This window comes from Primulina eburnea, chromosome 3 (assembly GCF_022965805.1).
Source record: "Primulina eburnea isolate SZY01 chromosome 3, ASM2296580v1, whole genome shotgun sequence".
In the NCBI taxonomy this organism is placed as follows: domain Eukaryota; kingdom Viridiplantae; phylum Streptophyta; class Magnoliopsida; order Lamiales; family Gesneriaceae; genus Primulina; species Primulina eburnea.
In genome coordinates, this window is record NC_133103.1 from 10,944,515 (window position 1) to 10,958,982 (window position 14,468).

The window sequence follows — 14,468 nt, forward strand, 5'->3', positions numbered from 1 at the left end:
AATCCATCGATATAAAAAAAAGTGTTGGCGTCCAATTTGCATTTAAGAAAACTCATGCGAAAACAATCGGTAAATTTTGTCCTTTTTCATTAAATTCGTGTCGACTAATTCCTAAAAAAAAATCTGGGAAACAAATAAAATATAATTATCGAACCTTCATATCGATATTCACGATAAAAAATAATAGTATTAACATAAAAATAATAATTTATTATAAATGACTCAAATAAAAGAACTATATCACAAAATATGATTCTTGACATCGTCTTACATAAATTTTTATTATTGTCGAGATATTTAGAAAAATGAATTGATGAATCATTTTTAAAAAAAAATATTTCTAAATATATTAGAAATACTCTCAATTAGAATTTAGATAGACTAGATAAATGGGCTATTTTTGGTTCCCGGACCATAATAAACAAGATTGTGAATCATTGCTAAATGGGCTTCAAGGTCGACCCACTGGAAATGAATTTACAAGTCGCCAACTATTACTTTTTATTTTAAAAGACTAATTTGGGTAGAAACGTATTTAAGCATCTAATTGGCACCCAATAAACTTCGATTAGTTAAAATCCTTCAAAATTAAGGTATTATTTTGTATGTCTCGTAACTTGGTTAATTAAATACAAGAATTATGGCCAAATTAATAATCAGTGAGGTCTCGTGATTAAACATGCGTAATTATGTATTTCATGGTTTATTTAGAACATTGATAAACTGTTCAAATTTTAATTAAGAAATTTCATATCCGAGAGAAATTAAACTTTAGAAAAGAGAATGCGATTTTTTTTATTGGAGAGTTTGCTGCACCAACTTATCCGCTAACTACTTTGTGATTGGTTAAATTGAAATACGAGCTCAAAAATCGGATCACCATTTTTATCGCAGCAAAGTTTGTTCAAAAATGTATATTACATTTTTGGTTTTATAATATGTATGTTTTTAATTTTTGTCAATATTTTAGTCCACTGATTTCATTTTTTTCAAATTTATTTATTTTTCACTGAAATGATAATGTAACACGGGGAAATAACGAAATAAATAAGAATTAAGTCATATTTATTATAGAGTGCTTAAATATACATAAATAAAAATTATTACGAGTACCAGAATTTTAAAATTGTGTCATTCATATCATCAATTGTTTGAAAATTTTAAAATATAAGAAATGATATATTATTATCAGAAATTCACTTAATTTTATCCATTTTCATGGATTAATTGTACATATATATTTTTAATTCAAATATTTCTCGTTATAGTAAGAAAGATAGTAATATATATATAAAACGACTGCTCCGATACTTTGGTAGCAACCAAATTATAAATCACGAGGAAATCGATCGATCCTGAAGAAGATGATAAACTAATGCATTATAACCAAAAACACGGACATGGAAACTGGAGAGCCCTCCCAAAGCTCGCCGGGATTGATTAAAAAGCGTTGATTTTGGTTTTTGAAGGATTAATAGATGCGAAAACAGTTGCATGCGTCGTTGGACCAACTACTTAAGACCAGATATCAAGAGAGGAAAGTTCTCTCAAGAAGAGGAACAAACGATCCCCAATCTCCATGTCATTCTTGGAAACAAGTAATTTATTATTCTTAAAGTAGTGTAGATCGTTAATTTGTGCAGTACCTGCAGATAATTAATCTCAATACTTTTGATAAATTAAGGTGATCTGCAATTGCGACACATCTGGCCGGCAGAACAGATTATGAAATCAAGAATTTTGGAACTATTCCTCCGACCCCCAAAAAAACATTGCAAAAACAATGCGACTATTCAAGAATTGTCAGCTTTCACTGTTTTGAATATTAATACATCTGTTTCATGCAACTTAGAAACGGCTCTGCCACCGCCGCCACCTTCGTCTCTAGTCACCGAAAACTTGCACGACTCGACAGTCTTCTCCCGTTTGCCAGGTGGGGAGGATTGTTTTGATTTCAGGGCGGTTTTAAGTCAGAGGGAGAACTCTGCTTCGTCTGCGTGGATGCAAGAAACTTGTATCGCTAGCATGGGGGATGAATGCAGCTACGGGGGAGGAGCTCAAATTTGATCAAATTCAATTACATATATATTTTGTTAAAAATTTAATACCTATAATCGCACATAATTAAGTAAATGATGCTAAGAGCTAGCAAATTCCCAAAAAATGGTTATTTGGTCAAATTTATTGTCACGTTACGTTCATACAATCAAATTCGTAATATACACTTGGAGATATAATCTTACAAACTATCAATTTAACTCTCACATGGCCGGCCACGACGACCACAAAGAACAAATATGATAAAACAATCTTTTTCTAAAAAAATAAAAATAAAATCAGAAGTCTATTCTATGATAATTGTTTCTTGATTTTTAGAGTAGGGGCGGACCAAACCAGAAAGAAAAGCGCAAAACCCAGGCTTAAACTTCTCGATGCCCTTAACAACCCCTAGAAACATAAGCCTGTAGAGGATCAGCATCCCCACCACGACACCCAAATCCAGCCATTTAGACTGACTTGAATCCACTTGCCAAACACTTTTCAGAACCTGTTCACCACTGATGGTACTACTTGTACTGGAAGACCCCCCCAATCCGAATTGCCCACTTGGGAATCTCAATCCTAGAAACTCGTTCTTGAAGAATCCTTGATTAGCATACTTGTGGAAAGAAATGTGGTACATGGGATACTTCCAGAACGGCTTCGGAAGATCGTTTACCAATCGGAAAAAGCCTCCATTCAGTATCATCACACCCTGAATTCCAGCACCCGTTATGATTCCCATTAGGAAATCCGGGACGATGCTGGCCACAACCATCATTAGGCTCTCAACTAGCATCATGCAAGTGAAGATGAGGGATGCGAAATAGATGAAGTGATCTATGCTCTTTTGTAGGCCGGCTAAGTAGTAAGCCATTGCTACGGGGACTATGGATACCAACATTATGTAGGGAATGGAGGATAGTGTGTTTCCAACCACAAATGCTGTCACACCATAGTGTCCATTTAATCTTTCTCGTGTAAATATCTAATTTGACAGATAATTCACACACACACACACAAAAGAAAATATTAATAACACTCATATCCAGTGAATCTGTAATTTAAGGATCAAAGGATCGAGCTAAGGCGGCTTACTTTCATATCCTCCACAAAAGAAGGGAATCCTCCGATTGCCATAAATGTCATAAACGATGCGACAAAGACGAGCATTGAACCTCTAGCCTAACCAAACAAAATAAACATGGCATATTCTTCAGACCATATATATTATACTATGTGATGAAAAGTCAGTAACTTTGTGATATGATCAAGGGATTTTTGTCAATTTGAACCTGGATAGAACTATAACTGGAGCCAAGATCATAAAAGATGGTCCCAATAGACAAGCTTAAACCAATGTAAATAGCGAAGCGCAACCAGTAATATCCAAGATCACGATGCATATTTTTGTAAGATCTCCGAGTTAAGACAAGGCATTGAGTAATGAATCCCGCCCGTCTTTCCTTCTTCTCCAATGCTCCACCAGAATTCTTCACGTACGTGACAAGTTATTTAAAACGATTGATCATGAGTACTTCGATATGATACGTGATATATATAACAATATTTTCATAAAAATCTTGTATATCGACGGACAGGCTTATATATGTGTGTGTGTGTGTGTGCGTGCATGCGCACACCTGTTGGCATATCTTATCAACACTTCTCTTGACTTGTTGGAAGGTCTCCGATGAATTGTAAGAGTTGATGAGAATATTAATTGCTTCCGCAGCTGTTAACTTTGCACCAAATCCTTGTTCTACATCCTATACTTTATTCAAACGTCCAATGAGATAATAAATTATATATATATATATATGCAGGTGATGTTAATATTTATTATTACTGATATATATATAGTTTGTCCAATGAGATAATAAATTATATATATATTATATATATATATATATGCAGGTGATATTAATATTTATTATGATTGATATATATATATATATATAGAGAAAGAGAGAGAGAGACATTAATTAATACCACATCAAAGTCTTGATTAATTGTTCTTAGGTAGTGATCGGATGGATTCCTCATAGCCGGACAACAAAACCCATTTGACGAAAAGAACTGCATATATCAAGTATCAAGTAAATTAGTCTCAATTAAGTTTGATCAATTATATTATAAACCAATATTTATGGTACAATATCTGCAACATTGATAAAGCATATAAAACCTTTTCTTAAGGAATCATGTTTTGCATGCGGGTGAGTTCAAATCAACAAGTATCTAATCTAATTTAAAAAATAAGTCACTTTGAAAGTGTACTTTTGATCCTTCTTACGTTGTGTCTGTTAAATTGTTTATAAGTTTCACGAGATATTGAAGCTATTTTAGTCTCTTTTTGAAATATATGTTTATAATCTACAAAACCTGAATAAATACTTGATAAGTAAATAAATTTATCTAAGATGACCTGATTTGCATCCGAAGCTGACCCAAAATACAGAGTCCTCCCACACGACAGAAGGCAAAGGTTGTGAAACAACTCGAACACCTCCGCACTGGGCTGATGCACAGACGCAACAACGGTCCTCCGATCTTGCTCTGCCAGCTTGATTATGCGACTGATGACATGAAACGAGGCGGCGCTGTCGAGGCCGCTGGTGGGCTCATCCAGAAACAGAAGCTTAGGCCGAGTCAGGAGTTCGATACAGATGCTTACTCTTCTCTTTTGGCCGCCGCTCAGTCCTTTTACCCTCCAGCCTCCGCCGATTCTTGTGTCCATTGAGTCTTGTAATCCCATCTCTTTGATGGCTGCTTCCGCCCTTTGTTTTTTCTCGGATTTGGACATAGACTCGGGGAGCTGGAGCTCCGCGGAGTAGAATACTGCTTCTTTAACTGTTAAGGTCGTGATCAAGGTGTCGTCTTGAGTAACATAGGCCTGAATCGTGCATTGTAAAATTGTTGGAAATTAGAGAAGATTTTTATTAGGTACTGAAAGCAATAACTGATTAATGTGTTGAGTACGTTCATACTATCCTTTGGAAAATAAAATAATAAAAAAAAGACTTTTCTATACATACATACATATATATATATATATATATATATATATATATATATATATATATATATATATATATATATATATATATATATTGTTTAATTGGGTCACCATTATTTTCTTACTGAAGTGCCAAAGGCTAACGGTTGCTTGCGGCCATTGATTAGGATCTCTCCCATTTGTGATGCATTTGATTCTAATCTCCCTGCACATATATAATATTATCATATCAATTTTTTTAGTTATAATTTATATATCCATTCGTATTCAATTAATATTTTTAATAAAAGGTAAATTTATAGTACTGAGCATGCTATTCGGTTAGACACTGTAAGACAACTCAAAAGCAATATGTAGCTAAATACAGCTGCTATATACATGGCATATATACCCACATAAATTTTTTAATTGATATATTTATTATTAAACCCAAAATTCCCAATTGAGGCCGGGAAGTTTTTTTGTTCACTTTAATAATTTGTAGCATATTATATAAGATCTCTCTTGACAATAAGGAATGGATAATTGTATAATATATATGAACCTGCTAATGCATCAAGAAGAGTGGATTTGCCACATCCGGAAGGACCCATGATGGCCAAGAACTGTCCCGGCCGGACATAACCAGTTAGTCCCCGGAGAATGGGTCGTCGTCCTTCCCTCTTATCGGATACCGTCACCCACAAGTCTTTCCAAGTCAAGATAATTCCGTCATCTCCAGTTTCCATTAGCTCCATTGATTTTGGAGATTGCATGGCGCTGGCTAGCTTGCAGAATGCGCAAATCTTTATAATTTTTATATATTGGGAAGCAACGAAATTATGTAGAACTATATAAAACATGATGTTATGAGCGCTATTAATAGTAATATAATTTGAATACGTAGACATGTACCTAAGAAAGTTGTATACTTTTAATCGTGCACGTATTTGACACAGAATGGCGATCAACACGTGATGTGTACCAAAAAAATAAAAACAGCATTGAGTATTGGCATGTTCAGCCATGCAAATGGTCAAATTAAGAACCGTGCTGTATATATCTGAATTACATGATTCATAATTAAAACATTTTAATTGTAATAAAGGAACTACACAACAATTATTATTCAAGAAATCTATGTGTGTGTGTGTGTGTGTGTGTGTGTGTGTGTCTATATATATATATATATATATATATATATATATATATATATATATATATATATATATATATATATAATATGGTGGACGTCACAATTGTTATTGTATATATTTTATTCATGTAAGTTGGTCTTTGACTGTTATTTTAGTAAATTGTCACGGTTTGGTTTCATCTACTAATTTAGGTTTTTTTCGTTAGATGTTATTAAACCTCTCGTTGAATATTGCTTATTTGGTACTGATGTTTTTTTACATAGCTATATTTTGAAAATAAACCATTATTACATATATCAAAATAAATCTAAACAAAACAAAGAGGAATAATAATAAAAAAAAATGACACCAAATATTTCGAATGAAAAGAATTCTATTTTTACTTAGATAGTTTTTAATATGTACGATATTGGTAATTTATTCTGTCACATAAAGTTATGTAGGAGAGTGTCAATACTAAATAACAAATATTTTGTGGATTTAATAACTTTAGGCCAAAATAGTACCAAAATTCAAGATATTGGATGAAAATCAAACATTAACAAATTACATAATTAAAAATCATATTGTATCAAACCATTTTTCTTATATATTATTAGCCAAACTTAATATATATTTGTGGTGTTTTAATTAAATTATGACGTTGAATGCAGTTTAGTTAGTCGGTAAATTTGACGTGAGAGATTATGTTATAAATTAATGTATAACAGGAAACTACATGGAAATAATGTGAAATTATTAATGTCCACACAACCACACGAGGAAAATATACAAGTCTACAAGCCGAACACTGCCATAATTAAGAAGCATCTATTTTCTTGTTCAATTGATACATAAGTTCTGTTTGTATTGACACCTAAAAGAAACTTTTCGGGAATGGGTTAAAGTTGATTATAAAACTTTTCTTCCCAATCCCAACTCCAAAACTTATACGCCCAAAAGAAACTGATTAAATTTGTCAAGTGTTTGCCAAAGTTTTTTGTTTTTTGTTTTAAAAAAAAATTAATAATAAAGATTCTGATAAAGTTTACAGTGAGCTATTTACATCTTTTAGAAAATAATAATAATAATAATAACTCTCACTCGGTTGATTAATTTGTTTTTTCACTGTCTGGTTTTTTTTCCCTTCCAAACTTCTTTAATTAATACTAACATATTAATTGCTTGATTTAAAAATAAGATGCGACAAAAGATTTTATTGAATACTTTTACAAATTCCTAATGTTTTTTTTTTAAAATAAAATAAAAATTACTTGCATATGCTCTGTTTCGTACTAGAATAATTACCATTATGGATATATACTGATTGATTGTTGTGGCAAAATGTGGACTTATCCAACCTACTACTTTTATCTCTTCCTTGACTTCATGAATTCATAGATGTATAATTGATATTTTTATCAAGGAGATTATATTATATTAATTAAATTAAAATAATGTATAATTCAAAACAAATGAGACAATGCTCAAAGGTAGACAGACCCATTGGAAGAGATGAAATTAATGATTTCTTGTTCATTGAATTATCGTGTGAATTCAATTCAAATGTTTGAAATGTTGTGGTCCGCCAGAAGAAAAGAACCAGAGAGTTGTCAATTCAAAAGTCTCCTCGTTTTTTTGGAGCCTAACGAATAGTTTAGACCGACGGATAAAAGACGGCAATATTGGACAAAGGATCCAAACGTGCGTACGTAAAACGATGAGAATCGTTTGATCAACCACGTAACAGTTGGCATCTCAATGTTATTACAATTACAACAATGGCTCACCGTAATTGACTACCCAACTCGTAACAACATGGTTCAAATTGATGAAAACGGAGATCTTTCAAAAAATACAAACTCAATAAACAGGCTGCTGCTGGTTCAATCAACTCTTGTTTGTTTCAATGTCTTGTTGTTTAGCATCGGAAACATTGACGTTTGCTTCTACACTAGCATTCAAAGTAGAGGATTTGACCTCCGGCTCAGCCGCGGACTTGTTTGTAGAGAAGAGAATCGACATTCTTTCTAGCAATTCTTGGCAATCAAGTGCTGTCACCATTACAGTCACATTCGTTCGACCTTTCCAACAACCGATAGCCACCAAATTTTGTTTTTCCTCACAACCATTTGATGCAATGCCATCTGCAAAAACCGTGTGTCAATAATGGAAAGTAAAATGAAAAATGACTATATCAAGCGTCAAACAATTCGAACCTTTATTCAGAACCACCACACAACAACCCAGCAGTAGGTTTGAAGCCTTCTTTCCGAATTCTTGATCAACAAAATCTGCAAATTTGATGCTTTTGTATAGTAGTAGATGCTTTAAATCTACTGCAGATGCGTGTAATATTTGTTTGGTGATGTATGGAAATATCAAGGGCAAACCCTCGGATGATATTCGGAATAAACAGGGTGCAGCAGTTCCATCTTTTGACGTTTGCCGTTCCTGAAATTAAACACAATTCGTTTTCATATCTCAAGAAGAACTTAAAACATTAGCTGATAAGTAAGCAAGATCGATGGCTCATAGACAGAGAGAGAAGATAAAAATAACTCACAAACATCTTTATTCCAACAGAAGCGATCTTAAGCTGCTGGCCAGCTAGAAAGTTAAACTCGAGAATTTCTTTGACAGAATTTGAAATGTAGTATATTCTTTTCACGTGTTTGCTGTCATTGTTTCTTGTAATAAGACGACCTTTAAATGGAAATGATTCTTGAATTCCGTAAAATTCCATTATACTGCTCACAGTAGAATCGTCCCTGTAAAAGATAACAGGGTCGACTCCTCTCCATCTCCCTTGGATCTGTAGCTTCCTCTTACCCACAGTGGTTTTAACACCAGTTTCTGCAACGGGAGAAGGCTTGGTTTCCGCCTTTTGATTTTCCAAGTAATTTTCACTATGGTCATCAAGAGTTGCTTCCGAAATTTGATCGTCTGTGCCATTAATTAAATCAGTATCCTCCCAGTTCGAATCGTGTTTCACCTCATTTATCAGATTATCAGCTTCAGCACAGCATGAATGTGTCATTCTAGGATAATTCTCAGATTGCTTCTGTGCGGCTGCAGATCAATCAACACGGAATGAGTATTAATATTTTCGATCAAAATTAAATCAGAGATGTAATCATTTCAGTTGTTTGCAATTTTTACTGATTGATTCCACTGAATTTTTGGATTTGCCCTCAGATGGAACTTACAAGGCAGGGAAGAAAGTTTATGGAAAACAGCAACAAAAAAGGCCCCTGAATTCTGATAATGAGGCACTATCCGCATGCAACGTTCTAAAGGTAGAGTCGAGACTTCTGCCTCTAAATTGTTTGTTGGAGCTAAAGAATCATCTATTAAGTCAACCCCGTTTTCAGAATTCTCGTCACAGTTCTTGCTCAAAAGTTTACTTGCTGTTTCATTATCATGTTCAGATGTCTCCACAACAGTGTTCCCTGAAGGAAACATGCCTGGAGTTACTACAGACCTGCGGTTCCTCGGGACATCTTTATATGATGCCAGCCATAGCCCTTTATCTCGAACCTGATTAAAATTAAGCAAGTATGAGAAACTGCTTGCCGAGAATTATCGAACATCTTCTTTTAACATACTCTCCCTACTTATGCTGTAACAAACAGCCAAAACAGAAGCTTAGAGGATGACAACAACAAACCTTCCATTTCTTGAGACCTGGTCTACGAACTGAGCTCAGGCAGCTCATTGGAGACATCCATGAGTTCAATAGATCCTCCACATCTCCGTAAAACCTGAAAGAAATAAGGCATCAAGAAACGCAAGGATATCAAGCCAATAGGGGTGGGCAATTTGAATCCGGTATCGGGTACCCGAGTCGTAGTCAGTTTTTCCAAAAAAATCAGGTTTGAGTTTGTGTGCTAGTAATTCGGGTCCGATTTTTTTAAACCACAAACTCTATTTAGGTCTACCTATTTGCCACGCAATGACCGACACTAGCTACCTTCCTATTTAGACTGAAACACCACCAAGTGGGGAAACACAGATGTCGTCAGTCGGAGTCAAAGGCTGAGGGTTCTGAAGGAATGGTGTGAACTCACCGTCCAAAATAAATACTTTGGTAAGGCATGCAATTCTTCGGTTCAGGTTTGGAATATCTAGGTCATTATTTCGGAAGATAGTTTGAAACAGAAACTTGTGATACCTTGTTAAGTGACTTGTCCAATTCTATTTTTATTTTCTTCATCGTTGCCTGTTGTTTGCTTGTGTCCATGAAGTAAGTAAGAACTGGAATAAACTAACATTCTAGCAAGTACCATTCTAAGTAAATTGTGGCTTTTTAAAAAATAAAAATGGTTCCAAAAACAGGTACGAGATTTTGGGTAACCACAAGTATACCAGAAAATTTTCGGTAACCAAATTTAGAGTCGTGTTTGGGTATTCAAAATGACTACCCGCCCCCAAAAGCCATGCAAGAACTGGACTTAAGGACTACAAACACATACACACATGCCACTATACCAAGAAGATCTAATATTTGTTGATTGTATTTCCATTCTGGACTAACATTACGCATAGATAAGATCATACTTAATTCACCATTTTTTCTCTTCCACCCAAGAAATAAGCTTAATGGAAAAGGTTACACACAAAAGACACAATAATCACCGGATCATTTGAACAGCTTACAAGCTTAAAAAAGGTATTAGAACAAATATAAAATGCAGAAAAATGTTCATATAGATTTCATGATATTAAAAAATTTATAAACTACCTCTGCAACGACAGCTTCATTCTCCACAGGATTCATTGAGCAAGTGGAATATACCATTCTACAACCAACTTTAAGCAACGCTAAACCTGAAATGCATTGTGTCGAAAGCCAAGGTTTTTAGGTGCTTTTCTCAAGACAAACCAAAATAGAGGAGACCTCAATAGAAAATATCCACTAGACAGGACAAAAGCAATAGCTGCAGCCTGCAATTCACACAAGTAGAATTTTTCTTTCTTACATCAACACGAGTCCACAACCACTAGCTTAGACGGCATGAAAATGTAAGCGGATGATAAATGCTAAAAACACAAACTATACAATATTAATAGCTTGATGAAACCAAAAAAACTTGAGTTCACAACTAATGTTCCATCTATTTTTTTAAGAATGCCGAAATATTGCAGATGAGAGAAAGTTTCAATCAATCCCAATTCATACTGAGTCTCTGGTATACTTGTAACTTGGTGATCAACTATGAACATCCCAATCGGTCATTAACTTCTTGAAATGCATGACGTGAAATAAAAAGAGTAAAAGCTCCAACTCTAAGAAAAGCTAAGATCACGTTAGTCATTGAGGCTAAAACAAATTATGACAACATGTACTGCCAAGCCTCATGCAGAAACATCAGATTTCAAACAGAAAAGGGGGCACCTCGCATCGCAATCTGTACTTGTAGACCATGGAGACCATTGCCCATTCCCGCATTCCTGCGATGAGTCAAGGCACAGGATATAAAGCCGGATGATAATATAATGCCCAAAATTGAGGAAAAATGACTTAAATGAAGATTGAAAGCAAAAATATTAAAGTAATCACCATTTCCTCCATATGTCCGGAGCCTTACGTAAAGTTCCATCGCCACTACAAGGCACGTCACACAAGACACGATCAAATTGAAGCTGTGTGATACCAATTTCCTTAACAATTCCCACTTCAGAATCAACTGAATGATTCCCTTTAAAATGACAGCTTGGAAAGTGTTGCGCTTCATGGTTAGTAACTATCAAGTTGGCGGTACACATTCTTTTCGTTTGATGAATAAGAAGATTACATCTTTGGACATCTAGATCATTCGCTATCACCTGTATCAAAGGTACATCATTAACATAGCTGTTCGGACATAGGAGCATCAGAATAAGAACACAGGAGACTTGGTTTGAAGAAAATCAGCCACAAAGTCTCATCAGCATTTAATTAAAATTAACAAGTAAAGGAGAATTAGAAGAAATTATACCATTCCACTAGGCAACTTTCCTGATTCAGTCAACATGTGTATCATCTCAAGTAACTGAAATGTTTTTGAACCTGGAGCTGCACACACTGCATTATGTACAAGAAATTAACAGAGTTTGGACCTAATTCATTCTGCGGGAACCCATAATACAACTATAATAGTAGCACCCTTGGTGAAAACATGACACAAATTTCATTTAAAGTCACAGGTGTAGCTTACTGTCAAGAACAAAATGATGTGGACGTACATCAAGAAACAATGGAGGAATCTGAATCATAAAATGAAGCAATTAGTTCATAAAGCAAATGAGTGGTTCATACATTTTAATCACCAAAAGCTTCAATAGTTGGTCCAATTGAGCTGCATAAAGAAATGTAAATGTGGCCTACCATGCTGACAGCTTCCTGTCTCGTAATATTTCCAATTTCATTTTCTAGCTTCAAGAACTCATGGAACCTGCAAAGTGAGGTTAAAACTATGTACAGATATAGGCATATGAAAAATTTAAGATAAACCTTTCTTATGAATTGGAGAACATATTGACGTGAAACCCATCATAGAAATTTTGCGTGCATACAAAATTTGCGTGCCCCGTGATAGGAAGTGCTTGTCAGCTTAAAACATACTCGACTGATAAAGATATACAAGTACAACTGTTTAAAACGTGTTGAATGAAGAACACATCAGATGGTTAGAACATCAAGCCACCGCAACTCATGTCAAGAAGAAATAAATCACCCACCTCTCAAGGGTTTGGTTCTTCCGCAGCTGGTTCCGAGAAAAGTTTGATTGCCAAGCAAGATTATCTGGATACCATGGTATAGGCTTTACTGCCTCAACTTCACATCCATCGGAATCCTGGTTAAATTATATTCAGAGAAGAAAATAACATTAGCATGAAAACTACATTGAAAGAGCTGTGACACCTCACTTTCATCTGTAATAAAACAATGTATGAATATGTACAACCACCCTACCTCTGCCTGAAGAGATTTCGCGAAGTCATTCTCTAACTGCGATTTAATATCAATATAGAACTGGCTACTGCAAATTTGGACAAAAAAAAGCACACGCGTCAAACAAGTTTCAGGCTTTCAGCTTATTAAATAGTAAGTTACTATTTAATGCATCAACTTTAATAAAACAGATCTCCTTTCGAAAACATTTCTCTGCCAAGTCAACAACAAATATTTTCTTGTTCCGCCTTTCAAGAGTTTAGAACATCAATATCGTTTTCTTACATTGTTTATTGTTTTTACCTAGCCCTTGTACGGTAGAACAGGAAAAAGTTCTTAAGAATTCTCAATTAATTTTTATGCTGAAGTTGAATGCTAACAATACTGCAATAAACATGTTCCCACAGAATTCAATTGCACTGTAATATTTCATGAAGCCAAAAGTATCACAGAAAAGCCAAAAGGCATGGACAGGTAAAGGAAAAATAAAATCATGCCGCGAAATCACTTCAAAAAGGGGAAAAACCTGAACAAAAGTTGCATAAGAACCTGGAATTTATTCTGAAAGCAGCAGGCAATGGTTTCCTAAGATACTCGATGAAAACATCCCATTCTTCAGTCGGCACAATTTCTTGCTCCTACACGTATAAAACCGCAAATTCATTCTCTACAAATAAAACAGTTACAATTCTAGCAAATTCATGTCTTTTATCAATTTTTTCAACTTATTTTACCATTTTCATCAGAACTAGTCATACTAAACAAGGAATTCAAGCTCTTAGAAACATGCTCATTGCACCACGCTAATATGTTTTCTCTGTATATTTACCCATGTTCATATGCTACCACAATTCACACTCCAATAAACAACCCAATAAAGCTAGACACAAGATTCGTTTTTTTTCAAAATGATTTCCTTTCTTACTTTGTAATACTCATCGAAACCTTGGTTTTGTGTGGTAAATGGCTCCCAAGGGTTATCTCTTTTAGCATCATCTGGTGTGGCAACAGTAGAACCATCGGACTTGGGACGCTTCCAAACGTTTTCTCTGCTCTGGTGGAAGTGTTTTCTCTGGGTGCGCGACCTTCCCCTTCCTCCCATTTATGAATTTTGCTTTAATTTCTGCTGCTTCTTTGGTTGCCGCGAGCTTCTGTAACGGCAAGCAAGGGGAAGGAGAAGGACCAGACGAGAGGACTTGGTTTTGACGTTTAATTTTTAGGGTTCAAGGCCCAAATTCTATTGAACAGAAGCCCATTGCCAAGTCCCTGTCCTTGACATTCGGCCCAATTGAGAAAGTCGAAATTATCATTGCCGCATTTCCCATTAGATTTATTTGATCTTTAAACTAACAAATTT

General features: G+C 34.8%; 2 protein-coding genes across 2 annotated transcripts; both read right to left on the bottom strand.

Moving 5' to 3' along the window:
- Nucleotides 1-2,327: 2,327 nt before the first annotated feature.
- LOC140826308 (ABC transporter G family member 1-like) lies at nucleotides 2,328-5,891 on the bottom strand. Its single transcript, XM_073188532.1, has 8 exons — nucleotides 5,604-5,891; nucleotides 5,185-5,264; nucleotides 4,469-4,936; nucleotides 4,033-4,119; nucleotides 3,684-3,809; nucleotides 3,336-3,533; nucleotides 3,139-3,225; nucleotides 2,328-3,028 (listed from the first exon to the last, which is right to left on the bottom strand). Exons 1-8 carry the CDS (start codon nucleotides 5,812-5,814, stop codon nucleotides 2,345-2,347), a joined length of 1,941 nt encoding a protein of 646 aa, XP_073044633.1. The 5' UTR covers nucleotides 5,815-5,891; the 3' UTR covers nucleotides 2,328-2,344.
- A 1,992-nt stretch (nucleotides 5,892-7,883) lies between these two features.
- On the bottom strand, nucleotides 7,884-14,314 carry LOC140826309 (uncharacterized). The gene is given in 16 exon segments (XM_073188533.1): nucleotides 7,884-8,321; nucleotides 8,394-8,628; nucleotides 8,741-9,246; nucleotides 9,384-9,714; nucleotides 9,845-9,874; nucleotides 9,876-9,938; nucleotides 10,919-11,004; nucleotides 11,573-11,628; nucleotides 11,738-12,003; nucleotides 12,156-12,241; nucleotides 12,375-12,423; nucleotides 12,545-12,611; nucleotides 12,898-13,013; nucleotides 13,133-13,199; nucleotides 13,661-13,749; nucleotides 14,037-14,314. Coding segments are annotated over 16 exon segments (2,481 nt in total). The 5' UTR covers nucleotides 14,214-14,314; the 3' UTR covers nucleotides 7,884-8,064.
- Between the last annotated feature and the right edge of the window lie 154 nt (nucleotides 14,315-14,468).